We start from the raw sequence: 20319 nt of genomic DNA on the forward strand, positions 1-20319 counted from the left end.
GGCTATGGGCAACACAGTTGCAAAGAATGCATACATAAAAGCTGTTTACCCTTCAGCAGGGTCCAGTGCAAGAGCTCTGGGACTATCTAGGTCTTTCCAAACCAAAACTTGTCGGTGCTGCCCATCCAACTTTGACACCTCAATTCGATTCGTTCCTGTGTCTGCCCAGTACAAGTTCTTCCCAAGCCAGTCTACTGCCATGCCTTCTGGATAATCTAAGCCAAATTCCACCACGTGTTCCAGTGCACTGCCATTCATGAAGGCTCTGCTGATGGTCTGCAAGAATGAGATTAACAACAAAATCACATGGCTTAAGTATAAAACACTACCCAGAAAGAAGAGTTCTAGTTTTCGTTGGGTGCGAGGATCCAGAAGCATAGTTTCTTAATACAATTCATGTATTTTACAAGCACAGAAAAAGCCTGATGTCAATCTCTAATAAATGCAACTGTGACCTCAAGTTTTAGTATCAAGCCGAGGAGAAATTTTTGTAATTATTAAGGACCAAAAATTTACTCAAGTAAGACAGTGGAATGACTTGGCTTTTAAAATCTATTAGTAATCAAGTGAAAAAAATATGGCCAGAATGCTGTAGACTTGTAACTGGTAGCCAACTTCCTGAAGGTTCCTGAGAGTATGCCATGTCATTGTGTCAATCTGCAAAGATCGCAACAACCTTATACATCATAAAATGTAAATAACCATTATCAGATTATTACCACTGCAGCTCTGAGTTCCCAAAATTTCAAGCCATTATTCAAGCCATTAATAATGGCTGCTACTTCTTGGCAAGCACTACCTTAAGTACCTTGTATACACATATTTTCTCATTTAATCTTCAAAATAGCCCTGCAAGACAGGCATTATCTCTACTTTCAAGATGAGGAAAACTTAGAAGGCCATACAATACAAGCCAAAATATACTTATTTTACTTCATTTATTCATTCAAGTTAAAGATTTTATTGAACACCATTAGAATCCAATTCTGGCTCCAATACCCCGTGATTTTTGCATATTAAACAAATTTTACACAAATTATATGAAATAGGCCCAAAACAATCTAGAAGAAGGAAAGATTATTCTCCAGATTTTCTGTTCAGGAGCTCCTCCCTCTTATTGACTTAGTAGTGCTTTTCAATATTTATTTTAGGAAAAAGAAAATAAAGGTATATTCTAACTCATAATTGGCATTTTCTACCTCAGCCAGACTACAGAATTGTGTTTAAAGTAAGTCAAGTCTCTATAACTCATTTAGATGGGACTTCAACTGCTTACTCTTTGCAGAAAATGTCACTCATTATTCTCAAATGGAATAAAGCAGAGGTAGATTATGTCTTGCAGATTCAGAACACTCAAGCAAAGTATCCTGTATTTTAAAAAAGCACTTAATTAAATACAGAATGGACCTCCTCCTTCCTTTAAAAAGTTAAGGGCTTTTGTTGAATTCTGCCTATTAAACAACAAGGGAGAGTGATCACAACATGAAGACTCAAATTTTAGAACCTCTCCCTTTTAGTCTTTGGTTTTAACATTTCAATTCTTTTAAGCTAACCTTGAGTGATATATCGGTCCAGTAAATTCGGTTGTCTGTCACATCAAAATCCAAAGCAGAAGCTTCTTTGACACCAGTGAGAGGAATGGCCACGTTATTATTGTTAGTTTCCAAAGAAATTCGCCTGATATCTGCTCTCCGTGAAAACAAAAGGAAAGCCTCTGGGACAATGCAAGTCTTCATGTCACTGATGAGTTCAAAGCCAATGGGGCAGGCACAACGAAGGCCTTGAGGCCTATATAGGCAAAGATGGCTACATCCCCCATTTTCCTCTGCACAAGGGTTGGAACCTAAAAAATATGTTAATTATAAAAGGATACAGAAAGACACACACATTGACACAATCAACATATTTTCACTTTAAAACGACTAGGCATGTGGTTCACAAAGACCTATGATTCTATCTGCTCCAAAATATAGTTTCAATCCTAATGTCATAAATACCATGAAGATTAATAGGGAATAAAAAGCCAGGGGCAGTGATGCAGGCCTGTATTCCCACCTACTCAGGAGGCTGAGGCAGGGGGAATGCTTGAGCCCAGGAGTTCTGCATTGTAGTGCATGCACTTTGCTAGGCCAGCCCTCCACACTAAGTTAGCTTCAATGTGGTGCCCTCCTGGGCAAGAGATACCACTAGACTACCTAAGGACTGTGCACTGGCCCAAGTCAGAAACGGGACAGGTCAAAACCCCCTGCTAATCAACTGGAAATAAAGGTATGCAAATACTTTCCTTTGTACCCACAGTAAGCTTTAAAATAAGTTACATTATTCATACAATAGGACAGAATTCTTTTAATGAAGCAGGTGTGTGTGCATGTGTGTGTGTATATATTTAGCCCTTCAAGTCAAACTATGTAGCCAGAGTACTAAGCCAACATTCAAAAGGCCCATTTCTTGCTTTAAAAAAAAAAAAAAAAAAAAAAAAAGAATTAACAGATAATTTCTATATTCCCTCAAAACACCAAAAATTTACACTGCTGCTTGATAAACCACTATCTCTAACTTGTCTCATTCTTGGCGTCCATCTTTGAAGGAATTTTTTAATTACTTACCAATGATTCGATGAACATTTGTGGCCTTTAGGCCCATGAGATCAGGAAGTTGATCTATGATGATCTCCCTCTCTGCACTTCGTTTGTGTACTCTTTCGATGCTACGCCTCTGCCAGTCAGTCCAGTAAACATAGTCACCCAACAGAGTAAACCCAAATATGTGAGGAATTTTGTCTTCCACCAGTACTCGTCTCCCAGTGCCATCAATATTCATAACCTTCAAGTTTAAGTTTAAAGACAAGAGGAAAAGATGTGTACTTATTTTTCGAATGTATATAAAATGACAAATCCAACTGCCTGTTGTATCAAAACTGAAAAGAGTCATCTTAGTTATTTTTATTACAATGTTTTCACAAAATAACAACATGCTAATGTAACAAGAATGATTTAAAATACTCAGTATAAGCTCATATTTTCCCTCTATTTTTCTATCTCTTTCTTATTACTCTTCCTTCTAAAAATTCTGGCAATATTAGCCTTAGTATGTATCTCTTTTATTAAGTGCCTTTTAAAAATTAAAAATACAGTATCATTACCTTAAATTTGCTTTTACATTTGTTTTTACATTATAATGTACCTTCATACACATTATTTTATTATATATTTTGTTTTATAACATACTTTATTTTTCCTGAGAGTTTTGTCTGTTTTACATCTATAATGAAACAGAGATTCACAGAAGATCACACAGCTGAAAACAAAATGTCTTGTTTAGGACTCCTTCCACTTATTATACTTTTTTCTTTTATGGTTTTGTTTGAAAATTTTTTGAAAGCCCAAGATAAAAGGGCTCTCAGAACATCTCTCAGTCTCTTAAGATTATAATTATAAATGTATCTGGAATTTACAACACTCTCTGCAACTAAGTTTCCAGGAACTGGGATGTACCTACTGTCTCCAACTACCCCATTTAGCAACATTATTAAATTCATTCTGAAACTCTCATAAGCTCAACAATTTCTGTACAAGTGGCAAAGGCATCTTTTCTGTCCCTGACATTCAAGCAACATGTACTCATCTTCTGTTCTGAAAGATGGAGTCAGTCTTCTAAAGCAAAAACTTGGAAGTCGCCAACTGAAACCATTTCTACCATTAAGTGGCTTGTGTGCCAGGCAAACTGGACTTCAGAAATGTTATTCTGGTACTAAAATCATGTACATACATGCAAACAGTATCTTCCCTACCCTCCTACAAACAGTATTATGATTTACGCAAGAATTAATTTTTTTATCCATAAAATTAGTAGGAAATAGTCCATATAAGTCAATACTGTGATTGCCTAAATGGAATGACAATCAGATGTTATCTTTATCTCTCCTCTCTAAAATTTAAAAACTCTTGCTAACCTTCCAAGAACAGCCAAACCTTGAAAACAAAGTACTTAAAAAATTGAGTAAGCAAAACTGTGCTATATCCTTGCATTTTCACGGGCAAATATCAATAAATATTTCATTTATATGTTTAAATCTTTATTTAATCTTTGTTTAAAAAGAGTATTTTTTAAAACATAGTTTATTTCTTTTATATTTATCTTTGAGAGAAAGAGAGGCACAGAGTGCAAGCGGGGGAGGAGGACAGAGAGAGGGAGACATAGAATCTGAAGCAGGCTCCAGGCTCCGAGCTGCCGGCACAGAGCCTGGTGTGGGGCTCGAATTCACGAACCATGAGATCATGACCCGAGCCGAAGTCAGATGCTCACCCAACTGATCCACCCAGGAGCCCCAAAAAACATAGTTTAAAAGAATACTATCCTAATTCCTACATTAAACACTGCTTAAAGTTAATAATTTCTCCTTAATTTGAGACATGACTCTTGACTTTTTACATTCATATTTTCTTGCAACAGATCATTCCTGGATATGCTTTATGATATTTATATCTTAAGATTACTTCGGTGTTTAAGAGCAAAAGGACTGAGTAGAGAAAAAGGGTCAATAATTTGTTTACGTATCTAACTAGAATGTGACCTCTAGAATAGAAGGAACCTAATTCATCCATTTACGTGCCTGCCACATCTACTGTTAAAGAGTCTAACAAAGAACTCAATAAATATTTGTTAAATAATTTTTAAAAAGAGATAGGTTTCCTAAGACACTCACTCAAGAAACCTTCCTAAAAATGGAAATGAAAATTTAACATTTTCCTCAGATTCTACAGTTTAGCCATTTGAATGAAAGGTATTCTTGCCCAAATTTTAAATCCATGTAAAAAATTTAAATCCATGTAAGAAAAAAATCCACACTACTCCCTACTTTTGGAGAATGGATACATTCCTGAACCCTCCCTAAAAGCAGAGCTCCAAGAAAGAATTTCTGGCCCCCCTGTATTATTGGAAACTGTGATCGGAAAGAAAAATCTTTCCTTTGTAAGATGTGTAACAGAAACATCTTTATTCTAGGTAGGGAAAGTTTATTTTTTAAAACTCTGTACTTTTATTTTACCTCCATCCAGAGGTACTCTCCTCCAGAGATTATCTCTTGACTCTAGCATCTTCTTCTACCCTTTCATGAGAAATTCCTTTTAGTACTATTTCCTAGATATCTTCAATATCTCCCTCTTCATAGGGTCCTTTTTTTCTGCCTTTATCACAACACAATTTCCTCCAACTTAGAAAGACACTGTTTAAAAGTTGAATGATTCTGTTTTTACTGCCACATTCTTTGAATATGATCTGTAACAGCTGCCTCCATCTCTTAAGATTCATTCCCTTACTCTGCTGACTTCCAATCTCTGACTCAGATGAAATAAGTCTACTGAAAATGGTCAGTGATCAGTGACTACCTCCTTGCTTTCCTCAGTTCCTGTGCTCTTTTGCCTTTTTTTTTTTTTTAATTTGATACTCTTAACCACCCACTGAAACTATGCACTGGATCTTCATGGCACAATATGACCTTTTCCCTTTTTCTATAGTCAGAAAGGCTTTTTATCTCTTCATTTTTACTGGTTCTCCCTTCCTTTTTCAGACCTGGTTGGATATTTTCCAAGGATTCCTGAGTTCTCCTCTGCAAATCACCTTTTAAAGACCATCAAATCTTGCAGCTTCTGTTATCTTATGTAAAAATAAATACACAAAAAATAAATATGTAAAGTTCTAGTCTAAGGTCTCATCAGTTTCTACTGCAGTATTTCCAACTGCATCTCCTGGAAAATGTACCACTACGTCATCTAAAATGTCATATACTTAATAGTGAACTTATGTTCTCTTATTAGGGGGAGTTCACCATCCAATCGAAGAATTTCCAACACACAGTGCTAAATAGTATGCACTGTACCACCCTAAAATACTACTTCCTCACCAGCTTCTGGTATATTAAAATGTCTGACTTGATTTTCTTCTAGTTTCAGTATGATCTTAAATCAATTACTCTGCATTATCTTACATTTAATAAACTAACACTAATTTTTCTGTACTATGCCCAAATACTGACCTTCCTGTTAAGATTTGTTTCCTCATCTAAAGGCACACACTAAATGCCTAATATCGAACTTCTTCATAAAAATAAAATTTACGGGCACCTGGCTGGCTCAGCTGGTTAGCATCCAACTTCGGCTCAAGTCATGATTTCACGATGGTTCAGGGGTTTGTGAGTTCAACCAGTGTCAGGCTCGCTGCTGACAGCTCAGAGCCTGGAGGCCGTTTCAGATTCTGTGTCTCCCTCTCTCTCTGCCCCTCCACTGCTCATGCTCTCTCTCCCTCTCTCTCAAAAATAAACATTAAAAAATGAAATGAAATGAAATGAAATAAAATTTAAATTTCTCCTCCAAAAACATTACAGGATCAACCAACTCTTTCTTTCAGTTGTGTTAGCCTACAACATTTCTGTTCATTCTAATAAGTGAACAACTTAAAAGATGGCTGCATAAGTATGAATTTGGATAACAGTCAAAAAACGGAACTGAAAATCACAGTGGGAAAAATAACAAAATCACAACTCCAAAAGATGCTTTTAGTTTACACAATTAAGCGCCTTCTATTTAGCGGTGACTCTCCATTCTCCTCTCTAAAAATCTCTCATGATTGGCAAACAATGTTCTGGCACAACTAGACAGACTTAGATTTCGAATATAAGTTCTATCACTCACTGGGTACCCTTAGGCAATTTCTCACCGTAAAACAGGAAGAGAACTTGTAACACTGAATTATTTAAGAATGAAATAAAATAATGTTAAATACATAGCACAGTATCAGATGTGTAGATGCCCTGCAGATGTTGGTTCTTGCCTTTTAAAATTATTTCAATAAATACCTTAGTACCTCTTAGTAAATAGTTACATTTAAATGGCTGTAACTAATTGATTAAAATGTAGTGCTTCAAAATAAAAATTGATACATTAATATAAAAGAATACGTGGAAATTGAAGACGAAAACAACCACACTGTCTAGCAGAAGAATAAAACAACAGAATAAAGCAGAAGAATAAAAGCAACAGAAATAAAACAGAAGAATGAAACAGAAGAATAAAAACAATACAGACCTTTCTATATCCTGGCAACTAGTGGAAAACTACAGGGCTGCAGCCTTATTCCCATTTCCAACCCCCAATTTGTATTGTTTGCTTACGCCACTTAGATGTACATAACTAAAACAGCAGATAAAAAGGAGCAAACAGTTTGACAATTGGATCACAAATATTTTTGCTGCTGTACCGGATCCTTGCTTCACTCCCCCAGCCCCAAATCAAACATTAACAAACACATCTAATGAAGGCAAATCACCACGAAAGACCTCATGAGGAATGCTAAGAAGTTTATTACAGGGCCTCTTGTAGCTAAGGGATTACAATTTAGTTGAGGAGGTAAACTGTATTTACATTAAAACCATACACATATACTCCTCTCTGGCCTATATCTTATCAAGAAGTATAGGAAATAGAGGAGCTCAAATCCATCTTGAAGAATTAGAAGAATTTTGACAAACAGAAAAAGGGTTTTTCAGAATAAAAGAAGTAACACATGTTAAGACACAGTTAAGGATGCCTTGTGTGACTGACTGAAACAAATGCTTTGAGGCAGAGAGAACACAAAAGGGACTCAAAGGAGACAACATTAGGCAGATAGATACCATCCTATGGCAGGGATGAGACTTCAGGATGAGACCTATAGAAAACAAGATACTTCTGAGGGCACTTTAAAGGAGAGTGATATGACAAAATTCTGTTTTGGGAGGACCTCATTTACCTCTGTTACTGTGTTCAGATTGTGCTGAAAATAGTCATCTTAAATACAGAATTAGGGCTAATAAAATATCTTCAATTACTGTGGGATGGTAATAGAGGTCCAAATCCCTTATCTGAGGCTTAGGGCCAGCCATATTTCAGACTTCAGATTTACTGTGAAATTTAGAAAGGTGAACACAACGCACATGGCATATCACCTCTGCCTGGCTTCAGGGAGCACCTGGTTGCCAAACACATTAATATTTTTGCAGCAAAATACATATATATTCCCACAAAAAAAGGATAAATAAAGACTACGGATAGTCTTACATTGCTTCAAGTCAGGTTTTCCACCAAATGAATTAACGGAAATAAGTTGGTTTTGAGAGCTTTTTCGATTTCAGAATTACACATAAGGGATTATAGATTAGAAATGCTTTGGTCTAGGCCCTTGTCCAAACTGGTGTTTGGATCAGTGTTAATGCTGCTTTAAGTGCAAGCCAGGGTCTCAGGAAGAAGAAAAAAGGAGCAAAGAACATATTTAAAATACAAGGTTTTTAGCAACATCTGTCAGAACAACAACAACAAATGGTAATGAAGGTCTTACAAAGATCTTTAGCACAGTGGCCAGGAACTCAAATACAGTTTTCCTAAAAGCCACAACTAAGGATTTTGTAGCTTTACCCACTAGAGCATTAGTCCCTTTTAGCTAATCCTTTTTCTTTCACTTTAAAAGCAAAAACCAGAAGTTCCCTGCCCCCCCCCCCCAGGGGTAGAGGGGAAGGAGGTAAATAAAGTGCACATTAAAGCTAGATACATCACATCCATTTCCACCTAAACCATGTAATTAAGATGTGCTAAAGATTTTTAAATGAAATTTTAGAAGCACATTGTTTCCCTTAATTCCCTATGTTTCTTGTAGTTTTTATAAGAGGACTGGGTCTAGAATAATACTGCCCAAGAGAAATATTTAAGCCCCACAGGTGAATCATGCATTGTAATTTTAAATTTTCTAGTAGCCAGATTCTAAGAAGTAAAAAGAAACAGGTAAAATTAACTTTAATACTGTATTTTATCTAATCCAATATATCCAAAATATTTTTATTTCAACATGTAATCAAAACTTAAAAATTTATTACTGAGGGGCACCTGGGTGGCTCAGTTGGTTAAGCGTCTGACTTTGGCTCAGGTCATGATTTCATGGTTCCAACCTGTGTCAGGCTCTGTGCTGACAGCTCGAAGCCGGGAGCCTACTTCGAATTCGGGGTCTCCCTCTCTCTCTCTTTCTGCCCCTCCCCCACTCACATTCTGTCTCTCTCAGTAAAGGCTCAGTAAAGCCACAACAGTGAAATGTCTTCCATTTGGTCTTTAGTAAAGACTCAGTAAAGACAGTAGGCTCAGTAAAGCCACAACAATGAAATGTCTTCCATTTGGTCTTTACTTCCTCTTCAGCTATACTATACTTAAATCCTAACATAGGTTAAAATTATTTCAAAAAATGATTTCTGATGAAAAAATTTAATAGAATTCTACTTTTTTTCCCCAGCTTTTATCACATTTCCAAGTCCACATTTCAAAGAACTAGCTGAGACTTGTAAGAGCAAGGACAAAGGCCTGATTCTTTGATTTCTTTTAGGTTATTCCAATATTTAAGTTTAATAAGATAATCCATATCTGCCATCTCCTTGGCTCTCCCACTAAGAGTATTCTAGATTGACCATGTGCTAATAATAATGGTTAAAGATGGTGGTTCATGAGAATCTCTGCTTTATGTCTGATATTTTTCATAATTAAAACATAAAGAAGGGAGGAAAGATAAGGTGCAAGTCCAAGGGTACTTGAATAATAATAATAATGATAATAATAGCTGTCATTAACAAATGCTGTTATCACTTTTGTTGTTGATATGATGTGGAAACCAATTATAAGAATCCCCTGAAGAGATTAAGGGATCAACAGCTTAAACAAAATCTGATTGTGAGACTTTACATCTAAAGAACCATATATTTCTCTTTATACAGAGTCCAATGATTAGTTTCTGAAATCTGTTTCTTTGCATTACTTTTGCAGAGATGACACTTCCATTAGAAAATGACATCTCCCATGGGGCGCCTGGGTGGCTCAGTTGGTTAGGCAACGGACTTCGGCTCAGGTCATGATCTCACAGTTCATGAGTTCGAGCCCCGCATCGGGCTCTGTGCTGACGGCTCTGAGCCTGGAGCCTGCTTCAGATTCTGCGTCTTCCCCCCTCTCTCTACCCCTTCCCTTCTCACGCTCTGTATCTCTCTGTCTTGCAATAATAAATAAACGTTAAAAAAAAAAAGAAAATGACACCTCCCTTAAATACTGTGCTTTTACCAGCTACACAATCTCTACTGGACAGAAGCAACACAGTGAAACAAGAACATACTGCTTCATCTCAAAGAAAATCACTATTATACTTCTCATACCCAACAAGTTACAGTTTGGGGCAGGTTACTAGGTTTGTAAATATGGTTTTAAGCTTCTTATGTTTAAAATAACAACACAAATCCTGGTTAAAGCTTGCTTGTACATTCTGAACCCAGAACAAATGAACCATTTTAAGTGATTCCAAAAGATTACCCTTATGCTTTCAAGGTGGAGCCAACACTAATTAAATCTGGCAACTCTTGACGGTGTGCTTCACTGTATTACCTCAGAGTGGTTTAATTCGTTACACTGAAATTGGGCTTCTGTCACTTCTAAAATCTACCTCCAAATCTGAACCAGAGTCTCTAGTGGTTTCAACTGCTTCAACCACATTGTGGTAGGGATTTAACTATTCTGAGGCATTCCCAAATATTACAAACCACAATGAGAATATAGACTACAACAGGAAACAGATGTGGGTTAACCAGAAAGGAGGTAATAGCAAACCTTCTATAGGTATCACATCTGTTTTCTTGAGCAGTTTCATCAGCTTATTAAATGTCAAGACCGGATTACCCATAAATTGGGAACGCAGCCAGTCTATTACCAAACTTGTTGCTATGCAACTCCACTTGACTAGACACGTTCAAGAGATAGATGACAACAGGACAACCAGGTACCCATCATAAAATGAGCTAGAGTGGGAACATTATGACATCCTAAAAGAGAAATTTATGTTCACAATGAACCATTCCTCTTCTAATGTTCCAGCCAATGTCTAAAACAAGTAATGAATTAAAATTTATATATAAAGAGACAATATACCTCATTGGAGGTTCACTGATAATAGGGTATAAAACAGAATTTCACAGAAGTGGTATTTAAAAAAAAAAATGGAATACATATCTGTGGAAGTAACAGTTCAATCATGCAGATGCTCACTGGGAGAAATGCTTTGAATCTAGTAGGAGAAGTAAAGAGATGTCATGTACCTGTGTAAGAGAGCGTAAGGGCAATTACAGTGTTGCATTAAAGCCTTTTAACCTAGTTTAAGATTTATGTCTCGGTAAATACAAGTGATTTAAAAAAATTTTTTTTAATGTTCATTCATTTTTGAGAGACAGAGAACAAGTGGGGAAGGGGAAGAGAGAGGGAGACACAGAATCTGAAGCAGGCTCCAGGCTCTGAGCTGTCAGCACAGAGACCGACGCGGGGCTCAAACTCACGAACTGTGAGATCATGACCTGAGCCGAAGTCGGATGCTCAACCAACTAAGCCACCCAGACGTCCCAATACAAGTGATTTTTAATGTGAAAAGAGAAAATATCATAGTTTCATTACATAATTTTATTTTTTCAAGGAGTCATGTTTAGAATATTAAACATTTGCAGTTAGTATGCTCTTACAGAGAGCTAAGAAATGCTACTGTGGCCAAAGCTTTCTAAAGCCAAAATTACTCAGGAAAACTAGAAAATTGAAAACAGATTTTCAGTTGAAGGCATTATTATGATCAACACAATACCACCTTGGTCAATTCTATCAATTGCTTCATGAGACACTTTTAAGAGTCCCACTGTCCTAGGGCCTTCCAAAAACCCTAATGCAGAAAACATTAGCATGTTAACAAGGGAAAACTGTTCTCTTTCCTCTCATTCTTTTCAAGCACAAGTAAAATAAATTCTATTTGGAGTCTGAGTAGAAATAATAATCAATACCTTATTGAAAGGCAAATTACTCCAGTATCAATGAGCATGCCTTATGTCCAGATATTGTTTTTTCATTTTATTTTAATTTTTTAAAGTTTCTTTTTTTAAGTAATCTTTACACCCAACATGGAGCTCGAACTCATGACCCCAAGATCAAGAGTTGCATGCTCTTCCAAATGAACCAGCCGGGCGCCCCCCAGATACTGGTTTTTAAATACTACCCTTCATTAAAAAGAACCATGATTCTTTGGAGTAACAGTTGATTCCAGGGCTGAGGCAAGAGAAATATAAGATAAAGCTGAATATACTGTTCTTCCAAAAAAGGCTTTAAAATTATGGGGGTTGCTTGAAAAATTAAAAATAGAATCACTATATGATCCAGCAATCCCACTTCTGGGTATATATCTAAAAGAACTAAAACAGGATCTCAGAGATGTTTGCAATCCATGTTCACTGCAGCGTTATTCATAATAGCCAAAAGGTTGAACCAACCTAAATATACACTGATGGATGAATGGGTAAAGAAAATGTGGTGTATACATAAAATATTATTCAGCCTTTAAAAATAAGGGAGTCTTGTTATATGCTACAAAACAGATGAACTGTGAGGACATTATGCTAAGGGAAATAAGCCAGCAACAACAAGGCAATACTGTATTATTCCACTTATTCCACTAGATGATTCCACTTCAGGTATCAAAAGAAGTCAAACTCTTAGAGAAAGGCAAGTTAAAATGGTGGTTGCCAGGGCAGGGGGAGGGGGGAAAAGGAAGCTGTTAGGAAGAATTTCAGTTCTGCAAAATGAAAAAGTTCTAGAGATCTTGTTGTACAACAGCGTGCATAAATAATTAACACTACTATACTCTCTGCTTATAAATGGTTAAAATGGCAGATTTTATATTAAGCGTTTTTGTTTTGTTTTGTTTTTTACCACAATTTAAAAAGAAGAGAAGGACGCTCATGAAAAGGCCACAGGAATCAGCTTGAAGGTGCTCCTAATGCCAATTCTGGGATTTTTGCAACTATTTAATGATAATAATGAAATATTACCTTATAATATTCCATAATTTTATAGAGTAAAATACGTATCCATGATTCCATACTAACATATATATATATATATATATATATATATATATATATATATATATGAAAAATTAAATAAAGGGGAGAGAACAGCTCTTCGTTACAGGAGAATTCCAATTAATAAATACAATAGGAATAATGGATATTGTATCAATGTTAATTTCCTGGTGTTGATAACTGTTCTAGGAGTAGGTAAAATCAAACTGGGTGAAAGATATATCATTCTTCTATATTTTCTGTAAGTCTCAAATTATTTCAAAACAAACAGTCTCAAAGAGAAGCAACACAGCACAACACAAAAAGTACTGCATCAGGAAATCAGGAAATTGGAATTGCATTTTTTTCCTAAATAGAAAGTTATATGATCTTGGGCAAATACAAGAAGCTAACTAAGCAAAAAGTGCCAAAGAATGCTGAATTTTAGGAAGAGAAACCTGGGACAGAAAGAACAAATGTTTGTATGAGCATTGTATCTAGAAAACAGCTAATTTTATGAAAACTATAAACAGTTTCTTTATGCAAAAACAACTTTGCAAACCCATGCAACATTGTTTACTTACTATCTTTAGCCTAATGAAATCTACTGTGGCACAGAAGGGTTTTTTTTTTCATATTTTAAGAATAACACTATAGCTAAAATATAAAAACAACATTATAAATCTCGACTGAATATAAAAGCCAAGTCACTGTCAATCCAAAATAAAAAATAAATGAACAAAACAAAAAACTCTGAATAGGGGTGATATTAATTGCATAAAGCCTCTAATTTCATTCTTACTTACAAACTCTAGAAGACTGAAAGATTTCAGAAGCTCATAATTATAAACGAAATACTAAATAAATACCAGTCTACCGAAAATTTCACTACAACCAAAGAAATTCCTCTTCCTATTCTTTTTAAAGTTACTTATTTTGAGAGAAAGAGAGAGAGCATAGTGGGGGGAGGGGCAGAGAGAGAGGGAGGGAAAGAATTCCAAGTCTGCACTGTTAGCATGGAGCCCAACGTTAAGCTTGATCTCACTGTGAGATCATGACCTGAGTGAAATCAAGAGTCAGAAGCTTAACTGATTGAGCCACCTAGGCACCCTGCCAAAGGAATTCTAATCCTTCTCTGAGATTTAGTTATTTCAGATCAAATCTAACAAAAAAAAAAAAAAAAAAAAAAAAAAAAAAAATATATATATATATATATATATATATATATATATATATATAGTGCAATGAATTAACAGTGTGAAATCTAGGAGTTCAACAAAAATAATTACAGGGCCTGCATTATAATATTCTTAGAAGGTCTAAATTTTTTTTTTTATTTATTTATTTTGAGAGAGTGTGAGCAAGCATACGCATGAGTGGGGGAGGGGAGGGGTAGACTCTCAAGCAGGTCCCTTGCTGTCAGCACAGAGCCGGACATGGGGCTTGATCTAATGACCCTAGGATAGTGACCTGAGCAAAAATCAAGAGTTGGACGCTCAACAGAGCCACCGAGGCACACTGAAATTTTTAAATTGTAAACTACACTTAAAGTGCAAAAAATAACTGAAGGAGAAGCCTTTGTTCATTAGGGATAACTTTAGGAATAACTATTACACAGAATCATTAAACAGCTGGTAATAATTTTAAATTTAAATAAGAAGTTAAAATACTGGCCACTTTTAACTGCTCAAGGATTCATAAATTCCCTCCCAAGAAGTCCCAAAATCGTGGCCTTTGCCATTATCTGACTACCTACCCTTTCCAAACCTACTAAAAACAGTAAAAATAAGATCTCTGTGACCCTTGTAAAAGCATAATAGTTTCCACCTACAGAGAAATCTCTTCCTGAAAAATAATGTTTTACATGGACTCTGTTAGTAAAATACATTTACATATTTTGCAGGTTTCAAAAAATGGCTTTTAACATTTATTTAAACCTACCAAACATGTTAATAACAAAGTAGCTTATATATGGGTCAATACAAAATATAAACGGATATTACAAGATATGGCTTTCAGTAAAGCTGAGTTACTAAAGGGGCGCTTGGGTGGCTCAGTCAGTTAAGCATCTGACTTTGGCTCAGGTCATGATCTTGTGGTTTGTGAGTTTGAGCCCCACGTCAGGTTCTGTGCTGACAGCTCACAGCCTGGAGCCTGCTTCAGATTCTGTCTCTCTCTCTCTCTGTACCCCCCCTCTCAAAAATAAACATTAAAAAAATTAAAAAGAAAACTGAGTTACTAAAGATTTAAACCCCCCAAATGCAAGTCTTCTTCAGTTAAAAGGGATTAAATGTATAGTAACTAAAGAAAAATTTAAAGAAAAAAGAAAATATTCTAGTCATCTGAATACAAACTTCCTTTAAGCAACTCTCCCAAGGCAAAATGTATTATCTGTTCTTAATCTAAATTAACATAGTTATTTTGTACAGTTAGTACAAAAAAACACCAGAAAATGTAACGGGAAGAAACGTAAAGATCATCTGGTTCAAACGATCTTACTGGTCAAAATACAAAGACCAGATTATTATCTGAATTATCTAAAGTCATCCAGTTAAATGGAAAATCAAACAAATTTAAGGTCAGTACCTGATATTATAAAATGTTTCAATAAAGATCGAGAGATTACAACTTTTAACAATTAAACACCATTCCAAATTGTAAAGAAGCTGATTTCTCAAGAAAATAGCATATTTAAAATCAGAACTCTTTCACTTCAGGAGTATAAAAACCAAAGGAACAAAAAAGGTAGACTGAAACTAAAAATATCTCCACACATATTAAATGGTTTTATACTAAAACATGAGAAGAAGAAGGGTAACAGAACATTTTAAAAATTATCCAAGAGCAAGTTCAAACGTGGTCACTAAAATAACAACATGCATCAGATTCTTCTAATTTACATAGATAAAACCATACTAACTCCTAAGTAAGGCAAAGCATCTTATTTGGTAAGGGTCTAGGGTTTGTGGTGGCATTTCAGGAAAGCATGTTTACACTCATCATCATGCAAGTTTCTCTCATTATATATGTACAATAATTTTTTCAGAGCCAGATAGGGTAGAGTGCATAATGAGACAACAGAGCATATAATTAGATGATGTACTACTTTGGCTGCCGTAGATTATAACAAGTTAAATAATGCTGCTTGAATTGTACATCAAAAGGTAACTTTCAAATAGGAATTCAAAAATGTGTTATCATAAGATACATCCCAAACAGATGCCAAGTGATATAAAAGGACAGCGCCATGTTTACAACTCAATGAATATAAGCCCCTAATCCAGGTATTCTGTTGAGCTAAGGGATCTAATGATGGTGTTTATCAATATCATTCTTCGTTGTTGTATGTCAGCAACATGTGGAGAAAAAATATATATTAACATACATACATATAGTGGTGTAAAGTAGTAGAAAGGGACAAACATTCAGGTGTTTAAGCTCATTATCTTGAATATTTCTGAAACTGAAAAATAAAATCAATTTTAAGGAGCACTGAATGTTATAAACTGGCAAAGATTCAAAAGGTACTTGTAATCAAAAGAGCTTTATCTCAACGGCAGATGATCATATTATTATTATTTCTTAAGGAAGAAATTAATCTTTAAAACAAACAAGAAAAATCATCATAAATGGGCCCTTTTGTGTTATAACAGACTTTCACAATACACAGGCTAAAGATGCCAAAGAAATTACTTTACAAAGAAATCTGAATACTTGGAAAACAAATTCCCTTATTACGATATTGACAAAATAGAGGAAGTTGTCATGAAGGGAAAATGTAGCCCTGCAATTTCAGGCTTAGAATATAAAATAGATCATTCACCAATTGCCAACTTTTCAGCACACATCCTATACAATAATACACTCTTTATTCAAAACTTCTTAATACTCCAAGTTCTAACAACCTCTGTTTCCCAAAGTTGTGCCAGGTATAATTAGATTTGGACAAAACTAACTACGGACATTCTCTAAAGCAGGGAAATTTATAATAAGAGACTGAAAACAAATCGAGATGAGCTCCAAGTAGGTAAGAAGTCTCTCTTTACCTATAACTAGTATGTATTGCTGCATCTGTCAGCAGAAGCTGAGAACTGAAAGAAGAAAAAAATGAAAACATATATACTAAAAAAAAAAAATTACGAGAAAAATTGAACCAACGATGTCATTTTCAATAAAACCAGTGATTCAAAACACAGCGATTTATTCTGTCAATCAGTTAAGTTGTATGCAATGAGAAAAGCATCCTCAAAAAAAAAAAAAAAGCTAATGATAACATTCCTTTTTTATGGTTTTTTTCCTCTATGCTTATTTTTGAGTGAGAGGCTGAACAAGTGGGGGAGGGGCAAAGAGAGGGAGACACAGAATCTGAAGCAGGCTCCAGGTTCAGGGTTGTCAGCATACAGCCTGACACAGGGCTCCAACCCACGAACCGCGAGATCATGACCTGAGCTAAGTCGGATGCTTAACCAACTGAGCCACCCAGGTGCCCCCAACTTTCTTAACTTTTGTATAATGGCAAAAAAATGCTTTAAGCTTATAAATTATCAATGATAGGTCTTTGCTACTGAAAAGCAGTTTTCCAGGCCCTCAGTGCAACAGGTGTTTTTGGCAGCGAAACCTGACCAATCAAAATATGAATGTTAAGATACAATGTGCTTCTGCCTACTGCAGGGTCTTATGAAATAGATACGAAGGCTTATTTGATGACTGTCCTATCAGAATAATAGAAATTATCCTTTCTGATAATGCTTTCGTATGTATTATAAGGAAGCCCCAGAACACTGTAATACTTGGGTGGGCACAGAGGTGGAGGGCGAGGGGGAGCTCAGTGCAGACAAGTAAACTAGAAGCTTGTTTGTAAAGGGTGATGAAATGATTTCAGCATAATGAATAAGAAGTATAAACAAGCACCAGCATTGTACCTTTCAAATAACACCTACAGGTAAGTGGTCAGTATCAGCTGACAAGTAGGGAAATCAGATATATCCTCACAGACACAGCCTTATCTTAAAGCATCAGCCAAAATTATGACTGTCTTTTAAAAAAATGTGACACCATTAGCAATTCCCCTTGTCCTATCCTTCTTTGCAGAAGCTGGTTATAAACCTTAGATAAACCTATTTGTTCTTTCTGCCAACTCTGCACAATAAAAATCAAATCTGAAACCTACAGCTTTCCAATATATCCAACACCTGGTTAATTCACCACTTACAAAAAAAAGGGAGAACCTGATCTAAGGAACCTCCACTGAAGATGCAGATAGAGTAAGCAGATGAACATTCTGAGCTCTTCCCATAAGACCCAATCAAAACACAAAAGTTTACTGTGTCTTACAATTGCTACATATAAATTTCCCAAGTATCAATCTTTTCTTTTCAAATGTACTATAAACACATAAAGGGTAGTTTGATCCCAAGTAAATGCAATCTTCCAGAAGGCAACAGGGCTATACAACTGTTATTTAATATTTCCTTACACTTCCTGGAAAAAGCAGCTTTCATTCTTGGGCATGACAAAAAGCTGGGAAGCTTTCTTCCATTTTTTTTTTTTTATGTTTATTTATTTTTGAGAGAGCAAGTGCAAGTGGGGGATGGGCACAGGGAGTGGGGGAGAGGGGGAGGGAGAGAGAGAGAGGGAGGATCCCAAGCAGGCTTCCGTGCTGTTGACGCAGAACCTGAAGTGGGGATCAAACTCTAAAACCGTAAGATCATGACCTGAGCTGAAATGAAGAGTCGGGTGCCCCACTGACTGAGCCACCAAGGCACCCCTTCTTCCATTATTTCTTTTTAAACTGTAGTTGATACACAATGCTACGTTAGTTTCAGGTGACTGGAAGAGTCCTACTGGGAAGATTTCTTAATAGGATGGACTGGGAGGGAGCACTGCCACCTAGCCCAGAGCAGGATCGGTAGTTAGCATCACCAGCTACATAACAAAAGCAAACAACCTCCTTAGAAAAAGAAGCACTTAAAAAATTATGTATTTTTCCAAAAGTTTTCAAGTTCACTATATTTAACCTACTATCAAGTAAAGTGAGATGAAAAGCTGGTTGTGGCAGTTGCTCCGGTAACCACCACTAGTCTCAGAAAGAGAAACTAACAGTTTTTCTCCCCCAATTATGCAAGATTAATTTAGATGGAGCTGTGCTCTTTTCTTAGTATGCCATATACTAGAAATTTTACACATCATCATAAATTAAGAAGAGAATAACAAAACCTGCTCTCCTTATCTCCCAAATGTGTCTATGAAAAAAAAGTGACAAAAGCACCCATGCTCAATTAGAGAAACTTCATCAGAATCTCCAGACAAAGAAAAAGGGGAGGTCTTTTTGTGTATAATCTAGTGGAGGTAGATGTACCATTAACCCCAAATAATCTGTCAAAAAGAGGACAGACAGCAAACCTGGAGGAAGAGAAGCAGATCTGAAAGGCAGGTTTTTAAGGATGCTACCACTCAAAGAAGAAGGGGAGAAAGAAAGAAGAAAGTGAGGAACAAATGACACCACTGTATATATATGTACAGCTCAAGAAGACAGAACAGGCCAGAATGAATACTAATTTTACAATCTACTGTACTTACTGTAAGCCAAGAAAATAAATCCTATTTAATCAATATTACATACTGTTATATAATGTGATTCATTTGTATTCTCCAACCCTGTCACTCAGAACCTCCAAAAATTCTCACTTTTCTACCTAAATCCCTCCTAAACTATTAGTGATTTTGAATACATATCTGTATCTAAAGTACTTAAAGTGACCTGAAGTGTGGAAAATTCCCAGTAAGAAACAAATGTTTTATTTACAATCTAATCAGTCATAGTAACCTTAAAAAGATAATACCAAGTATAGAATTTTTAAATCCCTACAAAATAATAAATCAAGTGTTCTTCCCTACAAACATTCTTGTAGGACATAGGAGCTTTTAACTATTTTTCTAAGAGTAGCAATACCTATACCCTCATGTACAGTCCATAGCTGATCAACAATATACATCTGTGAACTGCTTGGGAACGAGTATGCAGTTTGTACTCGAGCTGACCCAAGTGAAGCTAATAGCCTGTCTTAAAAAAAAAAAAAAATGAAATCATAACTTTGGTCTCATTAGCACTGCCTTCTAAGCTGTTAAAGATTCAAACCCTAACTTGGATTTAAGGAGGGGGGAGGCAATGAACCACTAACAACAGGGAGAAAATTTATACAGTCAAGTCTATGCAAAATCTCCTATTAATGCAAACCAGCTGCAAGAATAAGAGATGCAGTTTGCAGTATTTGAGCCTTGTGGAACGCTAATGGGTTCTTCTATTCCAAGTTTCCATTCTGAAAGGAAGGCCCTTTAATTCATTATTCCCTCAGAGTCCCTGGCACTCCTAAGAATTACCTTTCTAAAATTCTGCA

The 20319-nt window shown here is 35.8% G+C and overlaps 2 protein-coding genes across 4 annotated transcripts in view; one reads left to right on the forward strand and one right to left on the reverse strand.

The window, feature by feature from the left end:
• Nucleotides 1-20319, reverse strand: part of LRP6 (LDL receptor related protein 6) — a 175917-nt gene that overhangs the window by 45646 nt on the left and 109952 nt on the right. For all 3 annotated transcript variants that reach the window (XM_027035576.2, XM_027035577.2, XM_053225836.1), the window contains 3 exons: nt 2607-2823; nt 1554-1843; nt 50-276 (listed from right to left, as the gene is read on the reverse strand). In XM_027035576.2, coding sequence (XP_026891377.1) covers nt 50-276; nt 1554-1843; nt 2607-2823 — 734 coding nt within the window. The remainder of the gene's footprint in view (nt 1-49; nt 277-1553; nt 1844-2606; nt 2824-20319) is intronic.
• The window catches only part of LOC113592969 (uncharacterized), a 209131-nt gene that overhangs the window by 34885 nt on the left and 153927 nt on the right, over nt 1-20319 (forward strand). The gene's annotated exons all lie outside the window — the stretch shown is intronic.

This window comes from Acinonyx jubatus, chromosome B4, assembly GCF_027475565.1.
Source record: "Acinonyx jubatus isolate Ajub_Pintada_27869175 chromosome B4, VMU_Ajub_asm_v1.0, whole genome shotgun sequence".
NCBI classification, from domain to species: Eukaryota; Metazoa; Chordata; class Mammalia; order Carnivora; family Felidae; genus Acinonyx; species Acinonyx jubatus.